Raw genomic sequence first — 19,306 nt, forward strand, 5'->3', positions numbered from 1 at the left:
ACAGTGACAGTGGCTCTTGCCAGAGCAGCTTTGTAATTTTCCAGGCAAATTAAAGAAATTACAGTTTGTGCCATGATTAAGTGATTTGTCAGCAGAAAAAAAGTGCAACTTCCTTGGTTTGGGCACGGCCCATATTCCTGTGGGTTGGGATTTCCAGAAGCCATAAGGAAATGGATGCTCAACTTTCACTAAAATTCAGCGAGAATGAGATGCAGAGCTGCCTCCAGTTTGTTCCATTTTCCATTAGTGATCCATCTGTCAAGCAGCCTGTCCCTTTAGTGACTACTTGAGGGTCAGGCATCAGCTTTAGCTGTATGATCTTGTCCTGGGGCAAAAAGTGCATTGCAGCACATAGAATTGCATGAGAAGCACTTTGCAAAGCCAAAGTGGGAGTGCTAGAGACTAAAATCCCACTTTAAATACAGTCCTGAGCACATTTCATGAACTGGCAACCCAGTTTAGGGATTGAGTCAGAAATGAGACCTGGACCATGTCTGTCTCTGTTATTCTTTATTAATAACTTTGTGATCTCTTTTGGTGGAGGCAGGGCTTGCAGAAATATTTGAGCAAATGGGGTAAGTGTTAGAAATGCCTTAAAGCTGAATGGTTTTCCATAAGGAAAAAACCTTCCCTGCTGCTTGTTTACTTCTGATTTATTCCCCAGTAAAAAGGGGTGAAGTTTGCCCATTCCCTACTAAACCCACTAAACTCCAGTGAAGTGTCTGATGTGTTATTGTCATTCCCTCACAAAAGCAGCTGGCATAGCATGGGAAAAACAATCCCATCACTTTGGGGGAATCAGAAGGGTGGAAGAGGCTGGTCTCTCATCTGACAAATAAATTAGCATCAAAACCATGATGTTTAGAGAATAAATTGCTGTTTCCTCCATTACTGGCATTTCATAGCTTGCAACCACTGAAAGCACAGTCACTGATCTAACCATTAAACCAAGCTCTTCTGGGAGAGGGAAGGAAAACAAATGCTGAGATGACATTTATTAGGTGTGCTTGTTCAGGCAGTCCATTACTGCTCTGGCTCCTCACTCTACGTGCTGAGGGGCTGATCCTGCATGGAAGTCAGTGGATGTCTTTGCACTCCCCTGGCTCACTCCACTGAAAAGGAACAGGCACAGACTGAGGATGAAGAGGAAACAGGGGAGCTAATTGAAAGGAATGAGTTTCAGGAGGAGCTGTAGAGCCCAGCCAGTGCTTGTAACTGTACACGAGTTATTGCACTATAGCTAAGGAAAGATCAGGCAGTGGGAAATGCTGCCTGATGGAAAGGGATATTGGCTGCTAAAAAGGCATTTTTACATATGTAGTTTTATTGCTGTCTCTCTTGTTGGAGTCTGCTTCTCTTGTGTCTCGCTACTTTTATACTATAATATCCTTGTGGTACAAGCACTGACACCAGAACCTTCCACCTGTAGAGAGTTCCACTTATCTTCATGTCCTTGATAAATCATCACATAGTGGAACTTACTATGGAGCTACAAGCCCTGGCGTTCAGATTCCACAGCAATCTTGGAGTTAAAACCTCTAGAAAAGGGATGGAATGATCTTGGTGGTGTTGATGCATTTTTGACAATGTCTCAAGTTTCTTACATGGTCCAAACTTGAGCAGCCTTCCGGCAGTGGAGGGATAAACGAAATACAGAATTTAACATTGGTTAAATCATAACAGAACACATATTTATTTCATCTACCTCTGTTTTCAGTTGAGCTGAGACTCAGCAGACATCTTTGCCCCAGTCTTCTGCTTGAGGCAGTTAAATCTTCTACAACACGCAGTATTTGCTCTAATTTGGAAATAGCAGCTTTCTTCATGTCTGGTGGGATTTCCTCCAGAATCACACTGAGATCCTGGAAAATGACTGTTATTATACATCAGAGCAAGCTCAGGAGCTTGGGTGAAGTGTGATGGTCCTGTGATAGAAATTCAACATTCTGATGTAAAATAAAAAACCTAAAATAGTTGAAGTACTAAAACACTGGAACGTACTTGCAGGTGTTTAATACTAGACAAAAAATAACAAGTGGAAGCAAAAACACAAAAGAAAGGTAAAGAACAAAAGAAATAAGCATTTAAATCATTATTACTGTACTGTGCATTATCAATTTGAATTAGATCTGGACTTTAGCTGTGTAAAACCTAAATGTGTTGTAGAGCCAAATGTGTTGTTCTCTGCAAATGCAGCACACAAGCAGTGTCACACCTTTGCTGGGTGGTGTAGCCGCTGTTAATCCCTTACACTGTTCCTTCTTATTCTAGGGAACAAAAACACCAGGAAAGAAAAGGATCTCCAGCTTGGTTTGTGCTGTTAATCCCTTACACTGTTTTCTTCTTTTAGGGAACAAACACACTAGGAAAGAAAAGGATCTCCAGCTTGGTTTGCACTGGCTCTCCAATTTCTGCTGCAGATTACAAAGGCCAAGCAGAACTAAAATTCTCTCAGCCTCAAAAGGAAACTGGGCACCACAATGGGACTCCCCAGCCGGGTCTTGGCCTGTGCCATCCTCGCTTTGCTGTCCCAGCACGTCACTGGTGGACTCATCAAGAGAATTATCCGGCAGAAGAGGGAGACTGGGCTGAACGTGACCTTGCCAGAGGATAACCAGCCTGTGGTTTTCAACCATGTCTACAACATTAAGCTGCCCGTTGGCTCCCTCTGCTCCGTGGACCTGGACTCGGCAAGCGGCGACGCCGACCTGAAGGCAGAAATTGAGCCCGTCAAGAACTACGAGGAGCACACGGTGAACGAGGGCAACCAGATTGTCTTCACACACAGGATTAACATTCCCCGGCGGGCCTGTGGCTGTGCAGCTGCTCCAGACATTAAGGATCTGCTGAGCAGACTGGAGGAGCTGGAGGGGCTGGTCTCCTCCCTGCGGGAGCAGTGTGCCAGCGGGGCTGGATGCTGTCCCAATTCCCAGGCAGCAGAAGGTAAGGCAGGCTGAGGAGATTCTCCTGGGGGAAATTCTTGTGCTGGGTGTAGATGTTGTTTAGAGTGATACTCCAATCTCTTTCAAGAATAAGCACAAGTCAACCCCTTAAATTTGAAACGTAATCAAAACTGGGAACGTGTTTGGCCAGCGTGCAAGGTACATTCATTCACAGTTCCACGGCTTTATGGATCTGTGGGTCAGGAGGTGGCCTGGGACCCTTTGTAGATGTGGCACTGAGCATGGACAGCACTTGGACATGGCAAATCCGCGTCGGAGTTAAGATTAAAATGCACAGTCCAAGCTCTTGGCTCCACTTTTTGTCCCCTTGAGGAAGCTGCCAATGTAACCATTTTCACTTCCAAGTTTTCTTTAGTAGAGACCAATAAAAATACAGCAGGACATAAGGCAATAGAAAAGCACACATAGTTATAGAAGAGGGAAAAATGTGTCTGTCTGGTTGATTTTTAAATTGAGGGAAGGAGTTGGTCATATAAGAGAAGAAATACAAGTCTTCTTCAGAATGAAGAAGCTTTGAGCTCAGAGCAGCCTCCTGGTTGCTGATACAGCTGATGACACAATGTGCTGCCTGACTTTTGTGTTCTGGGGTGAATGGATGAATGATGTTCTATTTTGCATGCCCTAATGAAGCAGTCAGGAAAGCTTCTCAGTCAGTGGGAGAGGATTTTGAGAAGGGAGGAGGAATCCAGCATGCTCAATTACCAAGTCGCTGGCAGGGGATCTTCCCTGGCATTAGAGCAAATTAAAGCTTTCCTGGTTAAGTAAATCTAGGTGGAGACAGAGAGATTCTCATTTAAAAACTTTAAAAACTGATATCCTGTAGGGAACTAGAAAATCAGAGACTTTTGGGTCATAAGTGCCACGCTGGCCTACGGCATTCTAGTGCCATGGGGATTAATGAACTTTGGGCTCGTTGGTACAGGTCGCCTGGACACCACACCCTACTGCAGCGGGCATGGCAACTACAGCATCGACATCTGCGGCTGCGTCTGCGAGCCCGGCTGGAAGGGCCCCAACTGCAGCCAGCCCTCGTGTCCCAACGACTGCAACGACCAGGGCAAGTGCGTGGACGGGCTATGCGTGTGCTTCGAGGGCTACACGGGCCCAGACTGCAGCCAGGAGCTCTGCCCCCAGGGCTGCGGCGCCCACGGGCGCTGCGTGGGCGGGCAGTGCCTGTGCCACGAGGGTTTTGTGGGTGATGACTGCAGCGTGCCCCTGTGCCCCCACAACTGCCACGGCCGCGGGCGCTGTGTGGACAGCGAGTGTGTGTGTGATGAGGGGTACACTGGTGAGGACTGCAGCGAGCTCATCTGCCCCAACGACTGCTTCGACCGCGGGCGCTGCGTGAACGGCACCTGCTTCTGCGAGGAGGGCTTCACCGGCGAGGACTGCGGCGAGCTCACCTGCCCCAACGACTGCCACGGCAACGGGCGCTGCGAGAACGGGCTGTGCGTGTGCCATGAGGGCTTTATGGGTGACGACTGCAGCGAGAGGAGGTGCCCCAACGACTGCCACAACCGCGGGCGCTGCATGGGCGGGCGCTGCGTGTGCCACGAGGGGTACCTGGGCGAGGACTGCGCGGAGCTGCGGTGCCCCAACGACTGCCACAACCGCGGGCGCTGCGTGGGCGGGCGCTGCGTGTGCCACGAGGGGTTCATCGGGGAGGACTGCGGGGAGCTGCGGTGCCCCAACGACTGCCACAACCGCGGGCACTGTGAGAACGGGCAGTGTGTGTGCCATGAGGGCTTCACCGGGGATGACTGCGGCCAGCTGCGGTGTCCCAACGACTGCCACAGCCGTGGGCTGTGCGTCAACGGGCAGTGCGTGTGCGATGAGGGGTACACGGGCGAGGATTGCGGGGAGCTGCGCTGCCCCAATGACTGCCACAACCGCGGGCGCTGCGTGGAGGGGCGCTGTGAGTGTGATAATGGCTTCACAGGGGAAGACTGTGGTGAGCTCTCCTGCCCCAACGACTGCCACGGGCGTGGGCGCTGCATCAACGGGCGCTGCGTGTGCGATGAGGGCTTCGTGGGAGAGGACTGCGGGGAGCGCTCCTGCCCCAACGACTGCAACAACGCGGGGCGCTGCGTGGACGGGCGCTGTGTCTGTGAGGATGGCTACATCGGGGATGATTGCTCTGATGGTAGGTGCAGTGTCCCTCTGAACTGCTCCCCTTGGGCCTTGGATGCTTCTTTGAAGTTTTCCATAGAGCTGGGCCTTGTTGCTTTTCCAACATAGCCCAAACAGCAGGATCAGGGATGTGGCAGCACTAGTAGCTCTTGGCATCCTGAAATATCAGGGATAAGTAGTGTAGCGGTTTCTGGTGGCATTTGGTGGTCACCAATACAACAGGCTGCTGATGGTGTTGCAATGCCTTTGTCACCTCCATTTCTGCTCTCACCACAATGTCATCAGTGCTGTAGACAGCACTAGCTGGGATTTGTCACCATGAGCCTCCAGGTTCTCACAGTACCTCTTGATGCCAAGAAAAAAAGCTGAAGGAAGCTGCTCTAGCTAAGGAGAAAATGGAAATGGTCCAGAGTCTTCTCCACATGTGTGTATGTATTCATACATATATATATATAAATGCACAATACATATGTATATGGATGTGTGTATATTAGATCTCACAGAAGCTTACAGGAAAATCGTGGGATCAGCTGGAGTGGAAACTTAGCTATAAAGTCACATGCTTGGTTTCCCAGGACCAGTGACTCTATGGAAATTGATAGAAAATTTTGGCAGTGTGATAATGACAAGCTATACACCATAAATGAGGTCGTTTTCTTTAGTAGATCCTGGGGGAGAAATTGTGAGACTAAATTTTGGTAATGAAAGAGTACTTTGGGGTTGGGAGCACTATAAAAGACAATGAATACCCTTTAAAAGAAATTCCCATCGTTCATCTCCTCCTCCTGGAAGGTGCCTAAGCCCCACTTTGTGATCTTGCACAGGCAGATCTATTGCAAGTATTTACTCAAATAATGTTTTATTTGACTTTGGAAAATCTGTGCAAATCCCAGGACTTCTAGCTCTACAATCACGTGCTGCTGGCAGTTGAATTAAACATCTGAACCCCTCGGGACCCAGCTATAGCACTCTTGTGCTGCAGCCATGAGAGGAGCAGCTGGAACACAGTCAGCCAGAGGTTGTGTGCAAGTGTGAGAGCAGAAATTGGCTTCTGGAAATGTCTGTAGTCTCCATCAGCTGAGCATTCCTTTCCTCAGCAGCTAATTTGTGGGACATGCCTTCCCCATTCCCTGCGTGTGAGATGAGCCTTAGGAACCGCTCCTGGGAAAATGTGAAACTGGGCAAGTCATTATTTCCTGAGCCTTGAGAACTTCTTATAACTTTGGCTTGGCTTTTTTTTTTTTTCCCCATTCCCAGTGTCTCCTCCAACTGAGCTGACTGTGACCAACGTGACAGATAAAACTGTCAATCTGGAGTGGAAGCACGAGAACCTCGTCAACGAGTACCTCGTCACCTACGTCCCCACCAGCAGCGGGGGCTTGGACATGCAGTTCACCGTGCCAGGAAACCACACAGCTGCCACCATCCACGAGCTGGAGCCAGGGGTGGAGTACTTCATCCGTGTCTTTGCAATCCTGAAAAACAAGAAGAGTATTCCAGTCAGCGCCAGGGTAGCCACATGTGAGTTTAATGTTCCCTGTATTCATCCTTTTGTCTATTCCATTTGCATCTCTCTTTTGGGGTGTTGCTTATTTCATATTTTCTGTTTTCACTTTGTATGTGTTGGCTTGCATTCCTTTCTTGGAGGTATTTTTTCTGCATTTTTATTTTCAGTTCAGATGTATTGATTTACATTCCATTTTTGGGATACCATTTCTTTTGTATTCTCTACTTCCAATTCAAATGTTGGCCTGGAAAAAACAGCTTTCTGTACTTCCATTTTCTACTTTTTTCCAATATCAGGGATTGTGTTAGAAGCAAGCTCTTCTGCTCTCAATGTCTCCCAACATGGTGCCTTTGTGAATTAAGAACCTTGGCTTCTTTGTAAAAATGCACATTTCTTTATTATAATGTGCATTTTTTTACTGTAATGTTCATTTTAAAAACTCTGGTAATTCTTCCTGAGAAAAAAATTAAAAATGTAACAGCATATAAAAGAGCAATATGAAATCACTTAAATTCAAACTATTTTGGCTAAAATAGAGGTTACATTTGTTTTGCATCTTTGCTGTGATTTACTACATCTTACCTTTTATCTGCCTGTCTGTACATCTGTCGTTCATCTTTTTGTTTTGTGCACATCACTGTCATATCTAAACATCCCAATATCAAAAGGTGCTCTTTGATTTCTGTCACTGAGCTCATTTCTGGAGAGCTGGGACAGGATTCAGCTCTCCTGACTTCCAAAGTTAACACTAGGCTTCTTTCAAGACGGCACAAAAAAGAGATTTTGAGGGTAAAATTCTTCTTATTCTAAGGTGACATTTAACCAGTTCAGGAAAGCCTCTCCAAAGCCACAAGAACTGGATCTGAGAAGAGTTTAACCACCTCAGCTGCAGGTCCCTATCTGGCAGATATTTCTAGAAATGGAAAGATGTCCCACCCCAGTGCCCTATTTATGGGAATTTGACACTAATGTGAGAATATCCCTTTCTTCTGCCACAGATCTGCCTGCTCCAGAAGGTCTGAGGTTCAAATCTGTTCGGGAAACATCCGTCCAGGTGGAGTGGGACCCTCTGAATTTTTCTTTTGATGGCTGGGAGCTGGTCTTCCGTAATATGGTGAGGAAGCACTTTCCCGTATAGAATGAAAAATCCTGTATTTTTATGTTTTTACTCAATGATTGTCCCATGTGTTCCAGAAAAAGGATGATAATGGTGACATAACCAGCAGCTTGAAAAGGCCAGAGACATCCTACATGCAGCCAGGTTTGGCACCTGGGCAGCAGTACAATGTGTCCATCCATATCGTGAAGAACAACACCAGAGGACCAGGCCTGTCCAAAGTCATCACCACAAGTAAGCACAACCTGTGTTTGGTCTGGGTTTAGTTGGCCACCAACACAACATCTGCTCTTTGGGGGTTTGTAAACAAAGAGAAATTCGAGCTCTGCACTGTGAGTTAATAGCAGGGGAAGGAGATAGTGAGATGCTAAAGAATACATGAGGGAAAAATAATTCCTCTCCACATAACCTGTTTGAAGCAGAAGGGAAATTTATGTCCAGCTTAGCATGCACTTTTATTCCTTTTTCAAGATGTACATCAGCAGGAACTAGCATTCCTTGCTAGAATTTTTTTCATCCTGGTGATATTTGCATGAAAAGCATGTGAAGGTGAGGAAGCTCTCAGGGCTCTTGCTTGTCTTTCTTTTGTCATCTTCCGGTTTGAAGGAGTTTTGATGGATTTGCTTCTGATGGATTGATTCCATCTGAAGTCCAAAACTACAGGAACCAAAGGAAGAGCATAAATGAGGATACTAATTTAAACTTTGTTTTGAATCATCAATTAAAAGCATAAGAATATGGGTGCTTTTCATGGCAATATTTATTTTTAAAGCCTCTTTTCCTTTCTCTTTTGCTTGGTAACAGAGCTTGATGCCCCCAGCCAGGTGGAGGCCAGAGACATCACTGACACCACAGCTCTCATCACATGGTCCAAACCCTTGGCTGAAGTTGAAGGTGTAGAGCTCACTTATGGCCCCAAGGACATTCCAGGGGACAGGACAACCATTGACCTCTCTGAAGATGAGAACCAATACTCCATTGGCAACCTGAGGCCGCACACAGAGTACGAGGTGACTCTGGTGTCTCGTCGAGGGGACATGGAGAGCGACCCTGTGAAGGAAATCTTTGTCACAGGTGAGGGGCTGGGAAGGTGCCACAGGGACCACCCATCCTCCTGTGCTGTTTGTGTCTTGTTGATGGAGTTGGCAGTTACTGATCAACACAAAAACAGCCCAGTTTTAGAGGTACATGGAAGTAGAGAACAATTTCGTGTGCCTTTTATGCATTGTTGGCTCACCAAAATATTTAGACCCTCCCACAAGAATCTAAATGTATTTTTAAAATGGGAACTAGGTTATTGTGTCTTTTACCCTAAATCCCTGTTTCAAAAACCAAATTCCTCTGAATCATTTGTCTGTCCAATGAGCTAAATATCTTCTGTAGTTCCTGTTACATCTTATTTCTCTTTGCCTAATTAGTTTAGAAGCAGAGAACGGGGTTTTTTTTCTTCTTCAGTTCTGCAAATATTTCCTGCCATTCTTTTATAAATTTACTGTGCTCCTCAGTGATTCTGGGAATGTTTTTGGCAAGTGTGGGTCCTTTAGCAGGTTATCAAGGCTTGATGCATTAAGAGAGCTGTGAATTACATCCCTTTTCATCCTTAAATACAGTTGTTATTTTGGAACAGGATTTGAGGCTACTGTAGGTGAGAAAAATGAAAGCTCATAGAATTTCTCCATAATATTCACCTTTTTTTGAGACTTAGAGTTCCTTCCAGCCATGAATGCAAGATGTTACTGAACAGAAATTCTAGATATGACCAGTTCTTTGCTCTTCTTTCCTTTTGAAAGCTGAGGTTTTTGTAAAGGAAAACAGTGTTTTCATCCAAGTGTGTTTTTCCACAAACCCATTTTATAGTAAAAACAAATTATTACAAGTGAAAATATTATTTTTGTCTCAGGAGATAGAAGTTAAATTTCTTGAACTGAAGCTGATGAACTCACTTTTCATGCTAGAAAACCTTTGATTTTTGTAGTTAAGACATCACAGGATCATATGAGAGGAAGATTTACGGGTCATTTCACCTTCTAAAAAGCACTGTCACAAGAGACTGCTGTCAGAAGAGAAATATTCCTAATTATTTATTTATTGCTTGGTTGATTCCAGACCTGGATGCTCCAAGGAACCTGAAGAGGGTGTCCCAGACTGACAGCAGCATCACCCTGGAGTGGAAGAACAGTCATGCCAATGTCGATAATTACCGAATCAAGTTCGCCCCCATCTCTGGTGGGGACCATGTGGAGATCACAGTGCCCAAGGGCAGCCAGGCCACAACCAGAGCTACACTCACAGGTAGGGGGATGGAGAGATTGTCATTAGTGTCACATTGTTTTTGTCACCCCAGGGCACGGACATGGAGAATTAAATGTGCTTGTGGTCACCATACATTAGGGGTACAAACAAGTTTTGAGTGATCTCAAGCACATTGTTTTGGGACAAGAGGTTACAAGTTTGAAATTAGATGAGATATTAGGAAGGACTTGTTCCCTGGCAGGGTGTGAGGCCCTGGCACAGGGTGCCCAGAGCAGCTGTGGCTGCCCCTGGATCCCTGGCAGTGCCCAAGGCCAGGCTGGACAGGGCTGGGAGCACCTGGGACAGAGGGAAATGTCCCTGCCATGGCAGGGGGTGGAACAAGATGATCTTTAATGTCCTTTCCAACTCAAACTATTGCATGATTCTATAATTTGAGTAGACCAAACTGAATTGAAAGCCATGTAAAATGGATTTACCAAACGATTTCACTTCCACATGCGCCCTGAATCCAACTAATCAGTTCCCCTAATTCCAAGCAGTTCTGTGGAAGTGCCTTCACATCCTGAGCTCAAGAGGCATTTTCATGTGCTAGAAGTGGGAGTCACTGGTGCCAGTCTGCAGCTTGTCAGCTGGAGGGTCAACAGAAACCTCAATTGTCTGCATAGAGGAAAGCAGATCTCTCACTCTGCATCCATTCAGCCTTCCTTATTCCAATAAATGCCTGCAGGTATATTCCCTGGACAGGAACTCACATTTTTTCTCCTCATCTCACAGGTTTGAGGCCTGGAACTGAATATGGCATTGGAGTGACAGCAGTGAGGAACGACAGGGAAAGTGCTCCTGCCACCATCAATGCTGGCACTGGTGAGTGTCCTGGTCCCATTACAGCTCTGGAGGAGGCACCTGTGATGGAGCCACTCTTGCATTTCTAAGAGATGCTGGAAGAGATATTTTAGAAAGTTCTTGAGTTCATTGTGATACTTTTTCCCTCAAGGAAAACAAAAAAATCCAACAAAGGTCATGACCTCTGAATCTCATTTCTTTTTCCTGTTCCTCTTAATGTTCTGTGAGTTTCATCTCCAGGTGAGCTCCTTAATGATAATTATACTTGCACTGATCACTCTGGCCAAGGCCCAAGGGTCAGAGCTTGGCAGAAGGGGCCCAAAGAGGAGTTTTTAGGGTTTAAAATGTAACACAGTATGGTAATGTAGTGATTTTTATAGGCTGTATGTAAATACTATAGGATTTGTACCTTGTACTAGATTGGTTAGTGAGAATTAGAATATTCAACACAAAGAAGATTTATTGTATTGTAACGGGAACCTCGATCTCTTGCCCTCTTACCCTCTCACCCTCTCACCCACTCTCTTCTCTCGGGCCTGCTCTGAGCTGTGTTTGGCAGCTCCCAGCAGGGCCCTGCACCCAGGCCCTTTGCAATAAACCCCAAGTTCCAGACCTGGCTCCAGAGATCTGTGGTCTCCATCCATCCCAACCATTCTACCCACTGACACTCCAACAGATATTCCTCTACAACTGCCTGAAAAACTCTCTCAAGGCACTTCAGAGACACCTCAACTTTGCTTGTTTTTCACTTGCAGACCTTGATAACCCCAAGGACCTGGAAGTCAGCGAACCCACTGAGACCACCCTGTCCCTGCGCTGGAGAAGGCCCGTGGCCAAGTTTGACCACTACCGCCTGGTTTACACCAGTCCCTCGGGGAAGAAGAGCGAGGTGGAGATCCCAGTGGACAGCAGCTCCTTCCTGCTGCGGGGGCTGGAGCCAGGCACCGAGTACACCATCAGCCTGCTGGCAGAGAAGGGACGGCACAAGAGCAAACCCACCACTGTCAAGGGCTCCACGGGTGAGTAACAGCCTCTGGTGGTCACTAGCCCAGGGAGAACTTCACCTGATTTCCTAATCCATATCTAGGGAACTTCCTTCAGAGCTCTGCCAGCATGAGAGAGTGAAGAATAGATGGGTTTACCAGCCAGCAGAAGATATGAAACCATTTCACATCCCTGAATCCAACGAATCGGTTCCCCTAATTCCAAGCGGTTCTGTGGAAGTGGCTTCACATCCCAAGCTCAAGAGGGATTTTCATGTGCTGGGGGTGGGATTCACTGGTGCTAAATCCATCTCTGTGTGTCCCTCCCTGCTGCTCCCTCACCTCCATGCTCCCAATGATTTCTTGCTCATCCTTTGAGAGGCCTCACAAGGAGCTCATCCACCGGTCCTGCGTGGGTGCAGAACTCATTCTTTGTTTTAGGCTAGGCTGGGTATTTTTGTACATCATGTCTTCTAACATGTTTTGCATTCTACAGCCAAAAACCCAAGGGGAAGAGCAAGAAGAATGTGTTTAACTTTCTTTGTTCCTGCCTAATTTATTCTCTTCACAGCAGGTCATCATCTCTCAGCAGGGCCAGTGGGACTCTGATGTTGCCCCATTTCAGTTTTCTCATCCAAAACTGGAATCGATTCTGCCCCAGTCTGGTCCAAGCCACCATTTCTGCTGGGTACTGTGACTTATATTTGTCTGTTTCTGCCATCTCCATTTGTGCAAACCACTCCCACTGACCACTATCAGATGACTTACTGAACAAGGTTTTATCCCTTGTAAAACATTTTGAGCCAAGTTTTGTTGCATAGACAATTATATCTCAGTATAGAACACAAATAAGTCCTGAATCTTTCGGTTTCTCAGCCTAAATCCTGTGAGGCAAAGCCTCAATCTGCTCTAAGCAAGCAGAGATGGTGAAATCACAATCAGCTGGGCTACAGCTATTGTCCATAGCAGACACCAAGGTGTTTATGCTTTTCTCCCCAGTGACCATCTGTGAGGTAAGCACATGTCAGACAGTGTGGATTTTACAAATTAATAATTACACAGCTTAACTTAATAATTTACACAGATCAAAGCTGGGCTCATATTCCCTGGCAGTGCTCACACCAGCACAACCTCTGAATGCTTTATAGAGACAGCAATCCATCAGAGAGTTACATGGTCTGGAAACCATCAGTTCTGAATGAGTTATTTGGTGCCTAAGTCAGGCCTGTGTCCAGTGCAGGGAAAAATTAGGAAGTCCTGAGGCACATACAGAAAAAAGGAAGCTGTAGGTTTGTGTGGCAGGAGTGAGCAGAGTTCAATTTTCCAACTTTCTCTGTTAGAAGACTGAGAGGTTTCAAGGAAGTTTGCAGAGATGGTGAAGAGGCAGAAATAATGTGCTGTGGAATCTCACAGCCTGGTCTTTGCAGCATCGTCTTCCAAATCTTCACAAGGTGGCTTCTTTTTCCTGGTTCACCTTTTATTTTATTTTTTTTTTTCTTTAGAAATACCTTCGTCTGGCTGCTGTATTTGTTTTATGTCTTTTCTCAGAGCAGCAGTAAACAGAGAGGGCTCTGCAGTGGGCTCCAGGGAGGAGCAGTTGACATAACCTGGCTCTGTGACCTTTCTGCTGAGCAGGAATGGACAAATCCAAACACAGAGCACAGGGAGCAGAAATTCTCTGGAAGATAAGTGGTCTCTTCAGTTTGCTTTTCCATCTACCCTCAGGACACTCCTCTTTATCCATGTTCCAGCACTTGGGAGGTCCCAAGTCCTCAGGCTGAAGCCAAACAATCCTGTTTTGCCCTCTCTTGTGGAGGCAAGCTGAAACATTCAGAACTCGTGAACCTCTAGCAAAGGACACATCACAAAATAGATAATGCAGGATGGAAGGCACTGTTGCTTCTGTCCCTTCACATGGATGAAGTGCAACTCAAGTGGCAAAATCTTTTTTAACTAATATTCCTGATCCTGCACTCAAGGGATGGCAACAATTATAGAGTGAAGTTTGCTAAATTTTGCTGAAAAGGAAACACTGAATATTTCACATTTCCATTTGCTTGCTTGTCTCTTGTAATTCCATGTAGTGTAACCCTAATGCAAGCATTGAGGCCTGACCCAGAGGAGCTCCCTGAAATGAGGCTTTTTGTGCTCCAGAGGCATCAGGAATGCAGGAGAATTCCATGAGGGACCTTGTGGTCCTGAGGGGAACAGACCACACAGCTTTAGAGTCTTGTGGCAGGAATCCACAGCAGTTTTGTGCTGGAGTAATCGAAGTGTCACAGCAGAGCCCTTCCTGCCCAGAGATCCCCTGGGAGCTGGGATTGAAGCCTCCAAACCAACACTTCCTATAAACCAAGGTGTGTTGGTTTATAGGCTGGAGAGGTTTATAGTTTGGTTTTTAGGCATGGGCTGGAGACCAGCACTCTGCTCCTCTGGAAGCTGAGTTACTACAGGAAACCCCTTTCTGTTATTAGTGAAGGTGTCAGGAGGGTCCCACCTGCCACTGCATGAAGGTTTGACTCAGAAATTAAAGAAAAGGACACATTTTAGTCCTTGGAGGGACCTTGCCTTGAGCATGTCCCAGCAGATGAGCAGCTCATCTGCAGGGTGAGCACGTCCCCAGCACTCAGACTGCAGCTTTGAGCTTTGTTCTGTCCTGCTCTGCCTCTGGAGCCCTGCCTGCAGAGCACAATGTGGGGCCTGGAGCAGGAGGGATGCCAATACATCAGGCAATGCATGAGAGGCCTGAGGAGATAAATGAGTGAGAAGCCAAGAGCCAAGCTCAAATTCCTCTGCTGAAGGACCCAGATTGTGCAGCAACTCTTGATGGATCGTGGATGTGATACTGTCTTGCCTCTGGGAGTGAGCTTGAACAGCAGAGCATGCCTTGGAGAAGTGACTTTTCCATTCTGCTGAATGTTTTCCACAAGATTTATGCTGTTTACCAAAGGCCCTTGTCCGTGGTGTGCGTCAGCCCCTCTTCCTCTCCTGGCTTCTCCAAGGCTCAGATTGCACCACCCTTTTTTATACAAACTCAAAGAAACATCATCAAGAATGATTAGGTGAGCCAGCTCCATGGGAGCGTGCAGTGCTGAGCACTGGGAAACTAAATTTGCCAGGGAAGATTGTCCATTTGTTCAGCTGACTCCTCCTCTGAGAGCACCTGGAGCCTGAGTTCAGTTTTTAGAGGTAGCTACTCCATTTCTGAGTATTTCTGGTTTGTGATGTGCTGCAGTGATTTCTTAATGAAATTCAGAGGTGCACAGGCACTGCAAGCCCAGTTTAATCAGCTGATTAAGAGAGGGGAAAGTGTTTTAGCCAAAGGGGGCTGAAAAGAAAACCTTGTTGGGTCATCAAGAGATTGGGAAAGCGACTGAGGTTATTCCCTTGGGGAATAACTTAAAATCCCAGATTCAGAAGCAAGAAATAATCCAGAATACTTCTTGCTTTATCCCAAGGAGTTGGGGAAATGTCACAAGTTTCCTTTTTAGTGAAACCACCAGAGAAACATTCCAGTGGAATTCCTCAAAAGGCCAACACCACTCCACAGACAGATTCAGGCCAGGCTCACCCTGGAGATTTTACCAAGAGATACTGAGCTATTTCCTCAGCTGACAGTAAGAAGTGTTCCAGCCTGGGAAGGAGTGTATGGTTTTTATCCATCCAGTTTCCCTTTTCAGCTTCTATCTCTGTTCATTCATCTCACCACTGTGAATCATTCTCTGGCTGTCACCCAGCCACCTAAAGCTCCCAGAGCTCTCTGTTTTTTCTGCCCATCTCTTGTTAAATCAAGTGTTTGAGCTCACTGTTCTTGTTATTCTACAGTTTGATTGTTTTCCAGATTTTCCATTATCTGTTACAGCATTCTGCCTGCTAAACAAAGAACACTGATATTTCTGTGGTATCAGAGTATTTTCCAAGTATTCATATCATTTTCATTTGTCCATCTCCTGCTTGTTTGTACACAAAGCCACATATTCCTCTGATACACATGAATTATGTGGGATATATGAGTGTTAATATCTGTGGTAGAGGAAAACCATTCTTTCTGACCCACAAATTCATTTGTGGAATCATTAAGTCCAAGGTAATATTCAGAATTACATTCCCTGTGTTCCATGGGACAACCTGTACATAGCAACCTCCATGTAGCTGCCAAAGTTGGCACAATAAAATAAATCCACTTGTGAATCCAGCAAATTTCTGGATTCAAATCTCACACAGGAGGTTGGTCCCTCAGGTTTTATATAATGTACTTGAACTGCTGCATTTTCCATCTAGATTGGAGTAACCACATCCTTGTGTGGCTGTGCTAGAACAGGCAGGGATGTGGGAGATTTGTGGGGTAGTCAGGGAAAATGAGGGGCCAGCTTTGACTGATCTTACACAGGGTTCTCTCACACACCCTCAGTACACCAGGAGTGTAATGCCACCTTAATTTTATGTTGCCTCTTGTATTTTGAAGGTTTTATCTTCAGTTTCCAGCTCAAGGTTCAGTTTCCCAGGGGGAGCTGTCCCTGTGGGATGCACTGCTGCTCTCTCCTCCCCACTGGGCTGCCCACTCTTGTCTTCAGCAGAAACCCTCCCAGCAAAGCCCAGCCCAGCAAAGCCCAGCCCAGCCCAGCAAAGCCCATCTTTGGTTTGGAAAGACAGGATTCTGCTAAGTAAGGCAGGAGCCTCCCCTGAAATGGAGAATATAAACCCTCCCCACCCCTCCGAATTGCTGTAAATTTTAAATTAAGGGGCTCTCAGGCAAAAATACGGAAGGAGAAAATAACAGTTCTTTAATAGGGAAGAAAATAATAAATGGATAAAATGAACAATGCAGTGCACTAGAACAACACTGACAGAGTCAGAACCCAGCCTGACACCCTGTGGGTCAGGGTGTTGGTGGCAGTGCCATTGGAATTGTGGCTGCAGCCCTCCTGCAGTGTCAGGGGTGGTTCTGCTGGAGCAGGGATCCTGTAGAGAAGGATGTATTCTTCCTCTGAAGATCCAGTGGAAGGAGAGGCAGCTGCTGTTCCTCTGGGGAATCCAGTGCAGAAAGCCGTGCTGGTGTCTCAAACCCTCTGGATTATATCTGGGTAGCAATGCTTGGCTCCTCCCTCTGGGCGGAGCATCTCCCAATGGGATGTTACAGTTCTTATCAGCCATGCAATGACATTCAATAATCTGTTATCAGCAATGTCCCCTCCCGAGGGAGGAGTGATTGTGTTCACTCAAAGAGAGAGATAAGGCAAACTGCCCCCTTGACAAAGGTAATCTGCCATACAGATGGTAATTGAAAACATCTTGCATTGCAATCTGGAACACCAGCCCCTCAAAGCCCAGCCACCTCTGTGCCTGTTAAATTATCAACTTTTAGACTAAACAAGTGCCCTTGCTCTTGATGTTGTAATTTTCTGCCTGTTCCCAGAACAGGAAAGACCTGCTTGGCACCTGCTGATGCACAAGCAGCTGGGAGTTGCAGAATGGTTCCACGAGCTGCCCTGGAGCAGGCAGATAACAGTTCTGACAGGGGTTTACTGGGAAAGAGGGGATGATGGCAATGGTGAGCATTGTAGCTGTGCTGATGTGATGGAAATGTGCTTATCTCCAGGATGCAGCATAGGCAGAGCCTGTTCAAATCATGTCTGGGGTGATTTAAAGGCATTTCTTACCTAAATCAAGACTATTAATGCCAGATGTAAATATAAATATCCATATTATATATAAATATAAATCAGTCTTTGCCTTACAGGCTTTTCTTCTTCCCAGAGGTGAGCAGAAAACAATGTTTCCACACCTGTAGTTAACCTGAGAGAATATTTACAAGCTAACATTTCTGCATCCATTTGAAAACATTTCTAATTGATTTTACTCCTTTGGAAATGTATTTCTTTGTGACGGATGTGTGAATTTGGAGACGTAATGAATCCTGAGCAGATATTTGCGCTGAGCTGATGGATGGTGCTCGATGACTTGCTCTCTCTTATTGAATGCAAGTGGAGCATGAAAGCAAGGAAGTCACCGAGGTGTGAAATGATGTGGCTTCCCACTAATGAGGAGATAATTCTGCATGTCAGAGAAATCCCCTGCCTGGTGCCTTGTGCCTGGCATCAGAAACTCTTTGCCTGTGACCTCCACAGCTCTCAGATTTCCAGAATCTGACTGTTCTACAGGATATATCCACAGATCATTCAGCATGTCTCCCCTTTCCATTCCTGGATTTCCTATAAGAAATATTCTTTAAGAAATATTCTTTAAGTTCTTTCTATCCTAGTTTTAGGCAAGAATGTGCATCCTCTCCACTTTATTCTGCCTGTATCACAATGGATAACTCTTCCAAGACTGTTTTTGGTGGGATATGAGGAGCTTTAGCATGTTTCTGCTGTGATTTCTCAGCCTGAGTTTGGATGCGTTTGTGATTTTTGGCATGAATTCCCTCCATGGTTTGTGTCAGGAGCATTCACTGATGGGTGTAGGAAAGACAAAGGACCTGTTTGGATACTGAGGGTTCCAATGTGATGTAAATGAGCAAAGTTCTTTGGAAGTAATCAAAGAGAACTGATTTCCATCAGCTGAGGATGTGCCAGCTCCCTGCTGGAAGCATTCCAGCTCCTCTCTGGTTGCTGCTCAGGGTGGCTCTGTGAGAACCAGGCTGTGTGTGCTGCTGCTCCCTTTGCTCCAGGCCTGGTTTCAGTCTCCAAAACCAGGAGAACTCCTCTGCTTGCTTAGTTTTCAGGGCTCCCAATGCACAGCCCATAGAGTGTGCTGGAGCAGGTGTTAGCTGTTGTTTGGGGGGTTATTATCAGGAAATTTTAGCACTTTTTAGCACTTCTGGCCACTACACGTGGAGAATCATTCAGAGAAACACCATTTGATCCTCCCAGCACTGCACCAACCCTGCTCAGTTATTTAACATCCCCCAGCCCTGAGCCTCCTGCTCTGCTTTTATTCCCCCTTCACTCACCCAGCTCAGAATCACTGGGGCTCTTCATGGCCTTAATATAACCCCCAGGGCTTCCAGGAGTTCCACCCTGTCCTGGGCAGCACAGGATGAGGTATTTGATCAGTTCCCTATCACTCTGAAAGGCCTGTCCACTTTAAACAGAACACAGGAATTGTTTCTGCTGGGAAATCTTTGAGAAACAGAAATTCCCAATCTCCCAGCTGGCACACAATGCCAGATTAACCTCATGGTAGTACCCAATGCCAGCTCCCTTGGTCCCTGGAAGCTCTACCTGCTGCAGGTATTTCCCATGGATTCACAGCCACCTGTTCCCTTTCTGCTTCAAAATCCAGAACTTCATTTCCATGTGGCTTTGGTAGGGATTTTAGGCTTTGTAACTGATGCTTTTCCTCTTGGCTGCTTTATTCTTCCTTTTGCATGGGATGAAACTTACAGCTGTGGAATGAGAGCCTGGGGTGTTGCAGCATGGACAATGGAAGGTGCTGCAGCATCAAACCTCTCTTTTCAAATTGCATGCAAAGAGAGATGTTGATGCATCTGCTGCTGATAAAGGATGTG

At 46.1% G+C, this 19,306-nt stretch overlaps 1 protein-coding gene across 1 annotated transcript in view; it reads left to right on the forward strand.

Annotated features, from left to right (window-relative positions):
* Positions 1–2,480: 2,480 nt before the first annotated feature.
* TNC (tenascin C) overlaps positions 2,481–19,306 on the forward strand; it is a 51,506-nt gene continuing 34,680 nt past the window's right edge. Inside the window, exons 1-10 of the mRNA XM_058818509.1 lie at positions 2,481–2,943; positions 3,886–5,106; positions 6,351–6,614; positions 7,599–7,714; positions 7,795–7,951; positions 8,522–8,791; positions 9,824–10,009; positions 10,745–10,834; positions 11,569–11,832; positions 17,213–17,347. Of these exons, the coding sequence (XP_058674492.1) occupies positions 2,481–2,943; positions 3,886–5,106; positions 6,351–6,614; positions 7,599–7,714; positions 7,795–7,951; positions 8,522–8,791; positions 9,824–10,009; positions 10,745–10,834; positions 11,569–11,832; positions 17,213–17,347 (3,166 nt within the window). The remainder of the gene's footprint in view (positions 2,944–3,885; positions 5,107–6,350; positions 6,615–7,598; positions 7,715–7,794; positions 7,952–8,521; positions 8,792–9,823; positions 10,010–10,744; positions 10,835–11,568; positions 11,833–17,212; positions 17,348–19,306) is intronic.

The sequence above is a fragment of the Ammospiza caudacuta genome, chromosome 21, assembly GCF_027887145.1.
Source record: "Ammospiza caudacuta isolate bAmmCau1 chromosome 21, bAmmCau1.pri, whole genome shotgun sequence".
NCBI classification, from domain to species: Eukaryota; Metazoa; Chordata; class Aves; order Passeriformes; family Passerellidae; genus Ammospiza; species Ammospiza caudacuta.